Consider the following 13593-nt stretch of genomic DNA (forward strand, 5'->3'; position numbering starts at 1 on the left):
GGAAGGGGCGTGACCCGAACCGGAAGGGGTGTGGCTTGGCGCGGCGGCGCTGGCGGTGGCGGTGAGCGCGGTTGGCGCGCGCGCTCGGGGCCTGCTGGCGGTAACGGGCGGGGCCGGGACCACGATCGGGACTGGGACCCGGACCCGCCGCCCCCTCCCCTCGTCCGCCCTCTCCCCTCGTCCTTCCCCTCCCCGGGCCCCGCCGCTCGGCAGGGGCGGGCCGCGCCGGGCCGATATGGCGGTCTCGCCCCCGGTGGCGGCGGCGGAGGGGGGGGGGTCTGGGCCGGGGGTGACGGCGGCGCTGCCCCGGGAGGGGGCCCAGGCCGAACGGGCGGGGGGAGCGGTAGGGTCCCCCCGGAGACCTCGCCGCTGAGAAGGGGCTGCCCTGGGGGGAGTTGGTGCCCCTGGGTTTGGGTTAGGGGGGTCGGCGGGGCTGCGGTCCCCGGGGAGGAACGGGACCGGGAATGGCGGGGGGGGGTCAGGTTGTGGTTGCCCCCTGAGGGGGGGTTGTTGCCCCCGGGGGTCGGTCAGGTCTGGGGGAAACGGGGTCACGTTGCCCCCGGGGGTGGCCCTCAGCGGGGTGGGATTGTCCCGGGGGGGGCCCGGCCAGGGGGTGAGGGGCTGCTGCGGCCCCCGGGTGGGTCCGGGCTGAGGCTGTGGGCCCCTCTGGGGGAGTGGCTGGTGGCTGCAGGGAAGGGGGGGCCACAGTCCTATGGAGAGATGTGGGGGGCACAGAGGGGAGCGGGTCCCCGGTGCGCCGCTGACCCCCTTCCCCTTCTCGCCCCGCTGCAGTGCACCTTTCGTCTTCCTGCTTCACCCCGGTCCCAGCCCGGGTTTCTGCTCCCGTCTCTGGAAATATGTCCGAGGGGGTGGATCTGATCGATATCTACGCCGACGAGGAGTTCAACCAGGTGAGCGGCGCGTCCGGCCGCGGGGCTGGGGCTACAGGTCCCCCTTTTTGGGGGAGAGCATCGTAACCGGCGTCGGCCAACTCGTTAGCGAGGCGATGGAGCGGTTAGCGTGGACGTACCCGCCGGCTGGTGCGGAGGCAGAAGGTGCGGTTGGTGTGAGCGGGAAAGGGTGGTAGAGTGCTGGAGAGTGCCTGTGGGGAACAGAGGGCTGGGACCGTTCCTAAATCCCGGCAGCTGCCATCTCAAGCTGGGAATAAAGCATCTTTCTGTGGGTTTCACCAGAAGTTCAACATGCGGTTGGTCACAAAACAGCCGGGTAGGTGGAAGGGGAGGCAGGATTAGCACCGGAACGTTTGCCAGGGCAGTGATGAGCGGGGATCCGAAGGGGATAGTTGCAGCCTGGTCGGAGAAATGAGAAATCCAAACGGGAAGAAGCGCTGCCAGGGAACTGCACGGTGAGGGGACCCAGAGCGCCGAACCTGCGGGACCACCAAGGCTGGGAAGCTGTGGCAGGGACTCGCTGCGGTCGGAGAGGTGCCCGTGTGCCACCTCTCCCACCCCGGGGCTGTCTGGGACTCGCAGGAAGAAATGGCAGAGAAGGGGGATGCGCGTAGCTGTTAGAGCAGCGGATTTTAGAGAGTTCGGGGATCCGGGAGAGCGGGTGTGAACGCAGACGTTCGAAGATTAAAAATGGCCATGGAAAGCCCGTGGAGGAAAGTTGGTCTGCGCTAGAGGGCAAGCTGCGTGAACTGGAAACAAAACACGCACGGAGGAAGGAATGGCCGTGAGCTCCCAGAGGGCTGAAGAGGAGCTGAGGGCGATAAACCCTTTGTTCTGAGGAGGCGGGAGGTTATCAGGTGAGAATACGCCGTGGGTTAGACCTTCGGGGAAGAGCAGAAGCGGTGCTAACTACCTCGGAGCCGAGGGGACTGCGAGGTGCTTTCCAGCTGCTTGGGAAGGAGCAGGAGTTCTCCGCTGAGAGCAGTTGCCTTGGAGAAGGGCAGGGTCCACGCTGGCTGTAACGTTGCCAAAATAACAGGAACCTCACTAGAAAGGTGAGTCGCAAACGTCTGTGCTGCCGGGCTGCCCTGCCCGGACACCCTCCGACTCTAAAATACCGCTTCCTGCATCCTTCCTGAAAAACTCCCGGAATAAACCTGATTCCTCATGTATTAAACTATCTAGTGCTGTGCTGGGACCAAACGGAACTGCTCTGGCTTAGGAATGGCCTCTATGTGTATGTTTTCACGCAATTCGCTTTTAACAGAATCGGGAAATAGGTACACCTGGACTTGGGAGCGGAAGGGAGAGCTGGATCGCTTGCGGAATAAGGATGGAAGGTGCAGATTAAGAAAATGCGTGGAGGTCGCTGGGCTGGAGTTTAGAAGCGCACAGAATAACCGGGAAACTTCGTTTACGGCAATTACTCTGAACGCCAAAAGGAAGCGGTGAAAGTGGACGTGGTATCTACTGTCTGGAGAAGAACTGTGAACGTTGGCGGGTGTGAGTTGGAAAGTCTGTAACGTCTCAAAGGACAACTGAGGAACAACAAACAAGTGGGAGGACTTAACAGGAGAACTCTGCTGCCGCTTCACGGGCGCTCGGCGGAGACGGTCCGGCGCTGCCTGTCCTGCCTGTGCCTGCAGGTAGGATTTCCCACGAAGGCTCGGCCCCCGGGAAGCCTGGAGCAGGAAGGGTGACAAAAGCAGTGGCTTGAGTTGACGGGGGAAAGTCTGCTGGGGAGCTGAGAGGGCCTTTGATGAGTCTGGCCTGGTCGCGGTCGAGTCTCGGGGATCTTTTGGGAGTAAAGAAGTTAAGCAGTGTTGAGAGGAGGACGGAGCAAGCCTGGCTGCACAGCGGGAAACGGCGTGGAACAACTTAACCGGAGGGTTTGGGGGACAGGACACAAAAGATCTTTGACACGGCCCAGTAGATAGAGGCTTCTTAAAGCTGGAAGTCATCATCAAGGCTGCCGACTCCAGCATCTCGCTCGCCTCGGGCTGTGCGGCGGCAGGAAGAAACCCAGAGTTAATCTGCGCACGATGCCGCGCGTGGGATCAAAGCCTGATGGGAAGTTGCCCTGGCTGCCCCGTGGTCCCTGCGGCACACCAGGGACGCCAGCGTGGTTCCAAATCCCACAGCACACCTGGTAATTACCGCCAACGCTGCCCGGCTTCATCCCCGTGCACCTCACAAGGCGTCGTGCGTGGGTTCAGAGCGCGTTTGCCGTGTCGGGGTTTGAACGGCAGCGAAGGTGTTAGCTGGTGGGTCGGCGGGTGATGCAAGAAGCCTCTCGCTACCGTGTGTTTTGAGCGATGGTCTGCGAATTCAGTGCGACGGCAAAGGCAGAGAGCAGCAGAGTGGACTGTGAGCGCTTGGGCTGTGAGTACTTCGACACCATCTTCCCATCGGGCTGTTAGTTTTTAAAGGAGAGCGTCGAAAACGGAACGGACCCAGAGGATCTCTAAAAACTCCCAAGCTGAAGCATCCCCTAAGTAGCATAACTGAGGGCTCCCGAGCGATTTCTCCTCTAGCCTCCTATTTTTGTTCTCGACTTTCTGAAACTTTCAGGCAGAAATCTTTCAGCCTTGAGCCGTGTCCAAAGGCGCTTGGTGGGGGTAGGAGTGTGGGAGGTGGATTAAACAAACAGTTGAGCTGTTTTGAGAATGAGTACAAAAATAACTGCTCCCTGTTAAAATTCTTGTAACCTTTTTATCAGCTCTGCAGCTGAAATAGCTGGATGCAAAAATGACAACTTGCCTTAGAAATGGATGTTGCCGTCAAGAAGAGTGTCTGGGGGGAAACGGTTTGATTTTTATATTTCCGTGACCCTTTGAAAGGCGTGTGCTGAGCACCCTTCCCCGTCTCTCCCCTGAGCCCGCAAAGGGCCGTGTTGTATGCGTGCAGTCCCCTGACCGTCACAGCGTAGGGGATTTAACCACCTCGTGCTACCTCTAGCAGAAGACGTTGTCCAAACTGCCTTTGAAGTCCTGGAATTACAAAATTGGGAGCAGAGCCTCTTGGTTTTTTGTGCCGCACAGGACCTGCGCGTTGCTCCCGTGGGACAGATACTAACGTAGTAATTTGTAGCATGAAATGATGCTCAAGCGCACGCCGAATCCGGGTGAGCAATTAGTCTGAAGATCCGTAGTAAACACAGCACTCGCTGTACACTCCAAATTAAATATAGCCTAGAACAGAGTGGGAACTGGAAGGCAGATCTAGGACACTTGAGTTCGCAGCTCAGAAGCTTCCTCGGCGGCTGGTTCGTGCCGTGAAAGGCTGCGCTGCCGAGGGGAGACGGCGTGCGTGCATCTGTGTGTGCAGACGGCGTGTGGAGCTCCTACCCTGAAGAGGGCTCTGCTGGCTCAAAAATGAGTGAGCTTGCGGTGGCGTATCCGAGGCGAGCGGGGTTTGAGGGCGGGTGTGCAACCCCCAGGCTGGACTTGTTGTGAAGCGTGTGCCTGCCAAGGAGCCAGAGGCTCATCCGTCGAGGGCGTGTGGTTTCCCACCACTGAACTCTTGCCCTCGTGCGCTTACAAAAGGTGAGCTGCTTCCCGGTAGCCTCTCGGAGCAGCAAGTTGCGTCTTGCCCCGTTGCTCGGGACAGCTGCCATCCTAGTGAGCCAGTCCTCTGCTCGCTCGGGGTGTGTGCTGGAGCTCAGCGGAGGAGCGGACGGAAAAACAAAAGGCTTGTAGTTGAAGCTGGAGGGAGGAAAATCAAGCCAGCGCAGGTCGCCAGTGGGGTAAAGCCTCATGGCTCTTGTTTCGTGGAATATTCCTCTCTTTTCCACCTCCCTACACGTAAAACACGCTCCAGGGCTTTGTCAAGCATCGCAAAGCAGAGCCTGTTGCCCTGTCTTCAGGGCACCGGTAATCCTCCTTGCTGGGGAAAGGAGATGTCGATCCCGTTGTTGTGGGGCTTGTGTTAATGCTTCGCCAGTCAGAGAGCCGGGCGGCCAGACCAGAGATGTGTGAGAGGGCTCGCTCGGTGCTAATTGCAAGCGAGAGGAGTTTCCCCATCGGCCGGGAGGAAGAGCAGACGCTGTGGTGAGGGGTGGCTGTAAGCGAGGGGTGGTTGTAAGCCTGGGGCTTGTAAGCCCCATGAGCGAGAGGTGGTTGTAAGCCTGGGGCACGGCGTGTTTTTGCAGGGCAGTGGAGTAGTGGGGAAGAGCAGTGCGGTGCCGAGAGGGGTCTGCTGGGCCGGGGGGAAGCGCGGGGAGTTGTTGTTGCAAAAACGAAGTGCTGAAAGAGGGAGACGCCGTCAAAGAGACAGTGGAGTGCCACTGAGGGGAGGGGACAGGGCTCTGGGCAAGAGTAGCTGGCTCCTGAGAGATAACAGGCAGCGGATCTGTTTGCCGTGGCTTCGTTCACGGCAGTGATTCACCGCCTTCTGACTGCAGACAGACCCAAGGCAAGTGGTTTGGGTGCTAAAACCTTTGGACTCGGCTTGTGCCGCCTCAAAAGAGCTCGTGTGCGCCGGCTCCCGGTGAATCGGGACGACTGGTTTGCAAACTGTGAAGGAGGCTTCTTAACCTCCAGCTTCGTTCATCCGCGGCCCCCGGCACGGCGGGGCACCGTGAGGTGACTTTTAAGCATCTCCTGCGGCGGTTGGTGTTTGCCTTCTGCTGGACGGTCACTGCTGGGGGCTGTTAGAGGACTCCAGCAGAACGGGGGGGTCCTCCAGAGCCCCGTCTAGGCTCTTAACAGCCCACAGGTCCCTTTCCGAGCTGCGGTTTCACCCCCGGGGTCTCCCCTCTGTGGAGGTGCTCAAAGTGTCTCCCCTCGCAGGACTCTGAGTTCAGTAATGCTGATCAGATGGACCTGTACGACGACGTGTTAGCAGCCAGCTCGCAGCCCCCCGAAAGCCGCACCAGCAGCTCGGAGGCACCCCCGGAGATCCGCCAGGAGCCGTCCCCCAAGCCCAACAGCAAATCTCCCGCCATCCTGTACACGTACAGCGGGCTGCGCAACAAGAGAGCCGCCGTCTACGTGGGCAGCTTCTCCTGGGTGAGTGGGATCACCGCCTGGCTGTGCTTGCCTGCCGAGGGGGTCTCCAGACCACCTGCGTGGGCAGTTTGGGTCTCCTGTGGTGCGGACGCAGGTGAGGGTCCTCCAGAGAAACCCCCGAGGGGCTGCAGGGCTCTTTGGGGGTGCTGTTCCTCCTCGATCCGTGCTGACCCAGTGTCCCAAGGTGGGTCGTGAGCTGGGTTTGACCTTGCGATCCTCAGGGAAAAGGGATTCGTAGCCTCGAGGGGCTTCAGATCCAGTCTGGGGCGAGTGACCAGCAGCTGCGGTGCCTCCCTCGCACCAGCCGCTGCCCCCGCCTGGCTCTGCCTTCTTGGGGGCCACACGGGCAAGTCCCCTTCTGTTGACGGATACGGGGACGGTTCTGGGGAGGCTTTGTCTCGTCCAGAGAACACACACACCTCTGGTAGCTGTGCCTGGGGTCTTTTTCAGACTCAAGGTTGATTTTTAAACTCCCCGTAGGGTGTCTGTACTCAAGTGTCCTGCTCCAGCCCCCTGAGCGCTGAGCCTGGGTTAGCGAGGGGGCACCGGGGCCTGCGAAGGGCTGCGTGAGCTGACACCGGCCTCTCCCCTCTTCCCCTCAGTGGACGACTGACCAGCAGCTGATCCAGACCATCCGCTCGGTTGGTGTCTACGATGTAGTGGAGCTGAAATTTGCAGAGAACCGAGCCAATGGCCAGTCGAAAGGGTGAGAGCTGAGGAGGACGTAGGGGAAGGGACTCCATGATCTTAAAGGTGTTTTCTGAACTTTGTGATTCTGTGAATGGGGGAGCCAGGCCCTTGTGGCCACGTCCTCTGTGTTGAGGGAAGTGAGGGGGGCAGCTGGTGCTTTTCCTGGCTGGCACGGGTGAGGCGCAGCCCGCCTGGAGCTGGGATGGTAAAGCGGAGACTCCCAAACAGCGTGGGACGGGGATGGGGGGGTCGTATAACACCAGGCTGGGTTCAGCTGCCAGGGAAGGCAGTGGGAGGTGGTCCTGGGTGGCCTCTGCCAGCGAGGACGGATGGAGCCCCGTGGGGTTTGGCAGGGGGTCCCTACCCCCTACCAGGGGTGAACCGCTTGGGGCTGGCTCTTGCTAGCTGACCGCTGGGCTCTCCCGCAGGTACGCAGAGGTGGTGGTCGCCTCTGAGAACTCGGTCCACAAACTCCTGGAGCTCCTGCCCGGCAAAATCCTCAACGGGGACAAGGTGGAGGTGAGGCTGGCAACCCGGCAGAACCTGTCACAGTTCGAGGCGCAGGCTCGCAAACGTGAGTGAGGCAAAGGCACGCCGCGGGTGGGAGGCCTCCGTGCTGCGCGGAGCCCCGCAGATCCCCAGCAGAGCTGTCAGGCCGAGCCCACTGAGACCTTGGGGTGGGGGGGACACTGCCAGGAGTCTCTGGGGGTTGTTTCCTGTTGCTGCTGAGTCTGATTAGATCCTGACCCGAGTCTTTATGATCCCCTTTTAGGTGCTCACACACTGCGAAGATCCCTCGTAGCCTCCTCCTCCTCCTCTCCAAACTGAATGGGCTTAAGCTCTTCAGCCTATCAACATAGCTAAGACCCTCCATATCTATTAGTAGCTCTTCTCTGGATCTCCTCCAGAATTTGTCCATCCCTGCGGAGGTAAGGTGCCCAACACTGGACACAGTATTCCAGCTGGGGCCTGGCCGTGGGCTTTCTACAATGGCAATAGGTGGTCCTCGCCTCACTCCGCAGCGATGTGACGCCCCAGCCCCGTGCCGGGGGGCTCTGCGGAGCCGCAGGGACCGTCTTGGCAGGAGCGTGTATGAGGAGGTCTTGGCCAGCTGCGGTCATTGTAGATCCCGTGGCTCGTTTCACGCAAGGAAAGCCCTTCTTTCTAAGCGCCCTGGCCGAGTTGCAGTGGGGTAGCCGTGACCTTCGCACCCTCCCTTCAGCTCCAGTGCCCGCGGTGATCCGTTGCTTGGCAGAGCCATGTGCTATTAGACCGCGTCCCGACCTGCCCTCGCGTTTCGGTGGAGCAGGGCGTGTTCCCTTCTCCCACCTCTCGCCTCGCCGGGCACGGGGAGGCTGAGTTTCGGCTTGCCCCCACGGGCCTTGCCACCGGCACGGCTGAGCTCACGTGAACCTTTGCCGCTGGCTCGGCAGCGCCGGCGCCCAAACGGCGCTCTGCTTGACGGCTGTCGGAGCGGCAAGGCCCGGCGGGGAGCCGTGGCTCCCCCGAGGGGCTCGGGCAGAGGCAGCGTCCTCCGTCGTACCTCTCCTGTCTCATCCTCGAAGCCTCTTTGGACGCAGCAGGGGTTCCCGTCCATCTCTTTGAGGGCAGACGGGCACTGAGTTTTCCTTCCTCCAGCAGCTCCGTTGCTGTCGGCACTTGGGTTCTGTCCCCTCGTGTTCCTCCACGCTCAGGCCTTTCTGAGCCCGTGTGCGGATCACAGGTTCTCTGGGTCATTTAATGTCTTCAGGGACTCGGGACCCAGCGACCTCTCTGCTGGGGACCTCTCGCCATTTCTTGTGGCTTTTCGCTTCTGTCCCTGTAACCTGCTTGCTCGGCAGCTTCTGCAAAGCCGCGCTGGCCGAGAGCGAGCGTCCCCGGGGCGCTGTGCGGGCAGCCGGGGTCTTGCTGGAGAGCTGGTACCCTCTTCGAGGCACGTGGAAATGGAGGCTACGTTTGGCTGGCTGGATCTTTCTCTGGGCACCTCGAGCTCTTCCGAGGCCGGACCTCACGGGGCTGCGGGAGAGGACGGTCCTCGCGCTGGTCGCCGCGGGTGGGGAGGAAGAGGAGGAGGAGGAGGTCTCCGAGACCTGGAGGTCCTCCGGCCGTGACTCATGGCTCTTTCCTGTACCGCTTGCAGGTGTGCCGCCGAGGGCCCACTCCCGGGACTCTGTGGACTCGGTGGACGGCCGTGCCACGCCGACGGAGAACGCCTTGCCGCCTGCCCGTGTGGAGAAACCCCCTTCTGTCCTGCCTTTTTTCAACCGCCCCCCTGCTGCCCTGCCCCTCATGGGGCTGCCCCCGCCACCGATGCCGCCCCCGCCACCCCTCTCCTCCGGCTTCGGCGTCCCCCCGCCCCCTCCCGGCATCCACTACCAGCATCTCATGCCCCCGCCGCCTCGACTGCCCCCCCACCTGGCTGTGCCGCCCCCGGGGGCTGTGCCCCCCGCCCTGCACCTCAACCCCGCCTTCTTCCCCCCACCCAACGCCGCCCTGGGTCCTCCACCGGACACCTACGGCAAGGCCATGGCTCCCTACAACCACAGCAGGTGAGACGGGGCGGAGGGGGGGGCTGCGTGCCGCTTGGTACCGAATTGGAGGGGGGGGGGGGCTACGCTGACCCCCGCGTGTGCCTCCTGTGCAGCCGGGAGCTTGGCCCGCCGCCTCCCCCCGTGAGCGAAGTGGAGTTTGAGGAGATCATGAACAGGAACCGGGCGATCTCCAGCAGCGCCATTTCCAAGGCAGTGTCGGGCGCCAGCGCAGGTAACGGTGCCCGTGACCCCGCACCCCCCTGTCCCCGTCCCATCCCGCGGCGGGTCGGCATCCCTCAGCCCTGCTCCGCTCCCCCAGGCGATTACAGCGACGCCATCGAGACCCTCCTCACGGCCATCGCTGTCATCAAGCAGTCCCGCGTCGCCAATGACGAGCGGTGCCGCGTCCTCCTCTCGTCCCTCAAAGACTGTCTGCACGGCATCGAAGCCAAGTCCTACAGCACGGGCGCCAGCAGCAGCTCCTCCAGGTACCCGCGGCTCCGGGGCTTGGAGCCGCACGGGGGTGGCTTTGTTGCACCCTATCTTGGGGCTTTGCTCACCAGCTCTGTCCCCAGAAGCCCGGTGAAATCCTCCCCAGAGGTGACCGCAAAGCTTTTTCTTCTTTTCCCCAGGAAAAGACACCGATCTCGGGAGCGTTCTCCCAGCCGGTCCCGCGAAAGCAGCCGGCGACACCGGGACCTGCTCCACAGCGAGGATCGGCACGACGACTATTTCCAGGAGCGGAACCGGGAGCACGAGCGACATCGGGACAGGGACAGAGAGAGGGACCGGCACCACTGAGACAGGTGAGCTGGTGCCAGGGCGCTGCCGAGCCGTGGTGTGGGGTCTCGGGGCTCCCCCTCGAGAGGGCCGAGGTGGTGGGAAGGGTGCCCGGCACTGCTCTGACCGCTCTTCTCGTCTCTCCCCACAGGAGTTTGGCAGTAAGTGGTTTTTAATGGACTCGTATCTCCTCACCTCGACCAGGACTACGTGACCGAGGCCGCTCAACACCCCACGCCCCCCTGGCCCCTTCCCCGCCACCCCCAGCTCTCTCCGGGCGCCCGAGGAAAGCCGTGCCGCACCCCGGCAGGACTCCCACCGACACCTCGTGGCCTTGGGGCCTGAGCCCTTGCCTGCGCTCACCGCTACTGCTGCTTCCCGGGGAGAGGTGGGGAGCCGGGGAACGCCTGCGCCCGGGCCGCCCTGCTCCGCTCCGTGGACACTCGGACCCAAAGAGAAATGGTGCTTTTTTTCCATGGAGGGAGGTTTGTGAGCCCTTTCCTCTCCGGGGGTGACTGGAGGGGATGGACCCCTCCCCGTGCCATGCGGCGCAGGGGCTTGGAGGCGCACGGCTCCCCACCCCATGCCTGGGTTCGCTGGAAGCGGTTACGGGGTCTTTTCCGCCACGTACCATCCCTTCGCCTCGTCTGGGGACGCTCCTGTCCCCATCGCCCCAGCAGTCCCGGCGCGGGCCCCCCGTCCCGCGGGACGCTGCGCCACGCTCCTGCTTTCCCCCCTCTGACGGAGGGGAAGCGTGGCCGATCCCTCTACGGGCCTGCTCTCCCCCCTCGCCCTCTCCGCTCTGCCTGGGAGCAGCAGGCTGGGGAGGGGGGGCTGGAGCTGGGCCGGGGGTCGCCCACTCCCTCTGCCCCACCGTTCCCTGCCGCCTCACCGCAGCGGCGTTGCCACCTCCGCGCTCGTCTCCCAAACGGCAGCTCCGGCTGCCGAGCGCCAGCGGGGCCCCGCGCGGAGCTGGCCTCTCCCGCAGCGCTTTCCTTGTTTTAGAGGAAGCGGAGGAGGTGGAGCGCAGCAGGGCAGGCTGTGACCCCCGCCCCGTCGGCTGCCCTCGGGGAGCGCCGTGGGTGCTGGGGGCTCTCCCTTGCTGCGTCCCCGCGTCCCCCGGCCGCCCTTTCCTAACAGGCGGTTCCGTGCGCGGTAGCGACCCGGCTGCGCCGCGCAGGCTGGGACGGGGATGCCGGGGACACGGCGAGGGGGTCCATGCCCTGCGCAGAGCAGCGCGCGGCCAGGCAGGAGCCCCCCCAGCCTCGCGCCCGTCGGGGCTGCGGGGTCCGGCTCGGGTCCCTCTGGCAGGAGGGGGAGAGCCCAGGAGGGTCGGGGTGAGCTGAGGAGACACAGGGTGACTTCCAGGGCGGGTGCCAGCCCCCAGGGCTGCCGGCCGGGCAAGCGTCGCCCTCTGAACTGTTGCTGGACAGGAGAAACCCGGCTCTGGAGGTCTTTTTAGGTTGAAATGACACACAAACAAACAAAACAAAACAAAACAAAAAAACCAAACCCATCTTGTAAAGTACCACGAGGTGCCGGCTTAGCGGGTGAGTGCAGGGGGGAAGCGCTCAGTGGGAGAGTTCCGTTTTTTACTTAACGACACAAATTTTTAGTTTCTTTCCGAATAGTGGGGAAAAGTGCAGAGCAAACCCCTATTAACCACCCAGCGAGGCGCTGCCCCTCCTGCTCGCAGTGACTAGATTTGTTTGTCTTTCTGATAGGTTGGAAATTGTGTAATAAACTTGATGACATTGTCAATCTTTTATACGGCGCTGTAGGGCTCTTCTGTCGCGTAGCCTCCCTACGAGACGGTCTTTTAGCTAACGGGTGGGAGTGGTTTAGGGTCACTGTGTGGGAGGGAAGAGCGGCGCTTGGGGGGTATTAGTGCCTCTGCCTGCTGTCCCTGACCCTCGCCAGCCTCCGACGCTTCTGAGGGGCTCCTGTACCCCCCAGGCTGGCTCAGGGCAGCGCTGTGGGGCAGCGGTGCGGTGCTGGAAGCTCCTGAGCGCTTCACGCCCAGCCCGCTGCCCCAGGGGAAACCACGTGCCCAGGCACCAGCTAAAAATAAATATTTATTGGAAAATAGTGAATTATTCTGAGAAGGCAGTAGAAAAAAAAAATAATAATTCTCCGTACCTCGAACTGCCCTGCGTGTCGCAAGCCCTGGGGGCCGCATCCCGGGTGACAGCGGGTTGGGTGCTGCCCGGCGGGTCGCTCACGCGTGCTGCGGGCAAAGCGGAGGGCAGGCAGGGTGGAGATCCCTGCCCGGGGCTGCCTGCGGGCAGGGGGCTGCCTGCTGGCACCGGCGTGGGCCTGGCCCGGTGCTGCGGGCTGGGAGGTGGAGCCGGCACCGGGGCCGCTGGCTCCCTGCCGCCTCGCGTACCTGTGCCGCTCCGCGCCTGCTCCTTTGGCGTGGCGTGGGGTCTCAGTACGAATCCACGCTGCGAAGAAGGAAAGAGGGGGACGTGTCGGCGCCAAACCGGCCTGGCAGCTCACCGTGCCGGCTCCTGCGGCATTACCCGGCTCCCCGCACGGCATGGACGGGCAGCGGTACCTGGAGAAGGAGACCAGCGCGAGGATGCCCAGCAGCAGCTCCACGGCGTAGAAGAGCAGGAGGATGGCGTTGAGGATGGCTTCCAGGCGCAGGGCGTAGGTCTGCAGCAGCAGGTAATAGGCCGCCATCACGGCCGCCGGGACGGTCAGGGCCAGGCTGATGGAGAGCGGCACCTTCCGCTGGCACAGGTTGCCCTTGGACCCTGCGGGGCAGGCGGTTAGGGGGTGTCCCCCGCAGGGACTCTGCGCTGGGGAGGGGGACACGGTAAACGGCACCACCGCGGTCCCAGCTCTGCCCCAGCAGTTCCTGGGGGGGCCGGGGGATGCCACCCCCGCCCCGCTTGTCCCCAGGACTTACCGAAGAAGATGCGGGTGGCCTCAGTGCCAAGGTAGAGGAAGAGCAGCACCACGTCCAGCACCAGGTTGGTGAAGGGGTAGGGCAGCAGCAGCACTGCGAGCACAGCCACCGCTGCCCTCAGGGCCTGCACCGGCAGCCTGCCCCGGGCCTCAGGGCAGGGGGCTGCTGCCCTGGGGGGGCCGGGGTGGGGGGCTTACCCTTGTACACGAAGATGAAGGCTTCCAGGAGGAAGTAGGTAGCGCTGTACCACCCGTTGAGGAAAAGCAGGACCTGCAGCGGTGCCGAGGAGCGCTGGCGGCCTGTGGGCGCAAGGCGGCCATGGGTGGGGGCGGCACGGCCCGGCCCCAGCCCCGCTCCCCGCCCCGCTTGAACCCCGCTCCCGGCCCGGTCCAGGCCCCGCCGCGCCTTGGCCCGCTCCCCGTCTCCCCCGAGGCCCCGCCGCCCCCCGGTCCTGGCCCCGCTGCCCGTGGCGGCCCCGCACTCACTCCTGGGCGCCATCTTCCATCTCCATGGCAACCGCCGCCGCCGCCCTCGCTCCCGGGAGCGCTGGGCGGGAAGGAGCCCGGCCGCTCTCTCCGCCCTCTCTATGGCCCAGGAGGACTGGGCCGCTGAGCGGCGGGTTCGAGTCCCGCGCCCGGCCGAGGGACTGCGGGGCCGGGCGGGCGGGGAGCCCCGGCTGTTCTCCGGTTCTGCCCCCGTTCCTCCGTTGGGCCGACCGCCTCACGCTGCAAGGTGGGAACAGCCCTGTTCTGTGGCTG

General features: G+C 63.6%; 2 protein-coding genes across 4 annotated transcripts; one reads left to right on the plus strand and one right to left on the minus strand.

Moving 5' to 3' along the window:
* The first annotated feature begins 13 nt into the window (after nt 1-13).
* On the plus strand, nt 14-11689 carry CPSF7 (cleavage and polyadenylation specific factor 7). Of its 3 annotated transcripts, none has more exons than XM_075501854.1 (10): nt 14-61; nt 793-911; nt 5702-5920; nt 6523-6626; nt 7039-7184; nt 8751-9159; nt 9255-9373; nt 9461-9629; nt 9774-9947; nt 10073-11689. In XM_075501854.1, exons 2-9 carry the CDS (start codon nt 858-860, stop codon nt 9940-9942), a joined length of 1389 nt encoding a protein of 462 aa, XP_075357969.1. In that variant the 5' UTR covers nt 14-61; nt 793-857; the 3' UTR covers nt 9943-9947; nt 10073-11689. The 3 variants fall into 3 exon arrangements, with proteins under 3 accessions (XP_075357969.1, XP_075357970.1, XP_075357971.1); XM_075501855.1 differs by having other exon boundaries at nt 46-100; XM_075501856.1 differs by lacking the exons at nt 14-61; nt 793-911 and adding an exon at nt 2262-2557.
* A 306-nt stretch (nt 11690-11995) lies between these two features.
* TMEM216 (transmembrane protein 216) lies at nt 11996-13510 on the minus strand. The gene is made up of 5 exons (XM_075501898.1): nt 13321-13510; nt 13033-13134; nt 12836-12928; nt 12479-12680; nt 11996-12365 (listed from the first exon to the last, which is right to left on the minus strand). Exons 1-5 carry the CDS (start codon nt 13331-13333, stop codon nt 12350-12352), a joined length of 426 nt encoding a protein of 141 aa, XP_075358013.1. The 5' UTR covers nt 13334-13510; the 3' UTR covers nt 11996-12349.
* Between the last annotated feature and the right edge of the window lie 83 nt (nt 13511-13593).

This window comes from Mycteria americana, chromosome 5, assembly GCF_035582795.1.
Source record: "Mycteria americana isolate JAX WOST 10 ecotype Jacksonville Zoo and Gardens chromosome 5, USCA_MyAme_1.0, whole genome shotgun sequence".
NCBI classification, from domain to species: domain Eukaryota; kingdom Metazoa; phylum Chordata; class Aves; order Ciconiiformes; family Ciconiidae; genus Mycteria; species Mycteria americana.

What these genes read in the sequence shown, in the direction of transcription:
- CPSF7 (XM_075501854.1), top strand. Translation starts at nt 858, where the DNA reads ATGTCCGAGGGGGTGGATCTGATCGATATCTACGCCGACGAGGAGTTC. An exon ending in CCGACGAGGAGTTCAACCAG is followed by an intron (nt 912 to 5,701) that starts GTGAGCGGCGCG and finishes CTCCCCTCGCAG; the next exon opens with GACTCTGAGTTCAGTAATGC. An exon ending in CGAGGCGCAGGCTCGCAAAC is followed by an intron (nt 7,185 to 8,750) that starts GTGAGTGAGGCA and finishes TACCGCTTGCAG; the next exon opens with GTGTGCCGCCGAGGGCCCAC.
- TMEM216 (XM_075501898.1), bottom strand. An exon ending in CTTCATCTTCGTGTACAAGG is followed by an intron (nt 12,929 to 13,032) that starts GTAAGCCCCCCA and finishes CTGTGCTCGCAG; the next exon opens with TGCTGCTGCTGCCCTACCCC. An exon ending in GGCCACCCGCATCTTCTTCG is followed by an intron (nt 12,681 to 12,835) that starts GTAAGTCCTGGG and finishes CCTGCCCCGCAG; the next exon opens with GGTCCAAGGGCAACCTGTGC.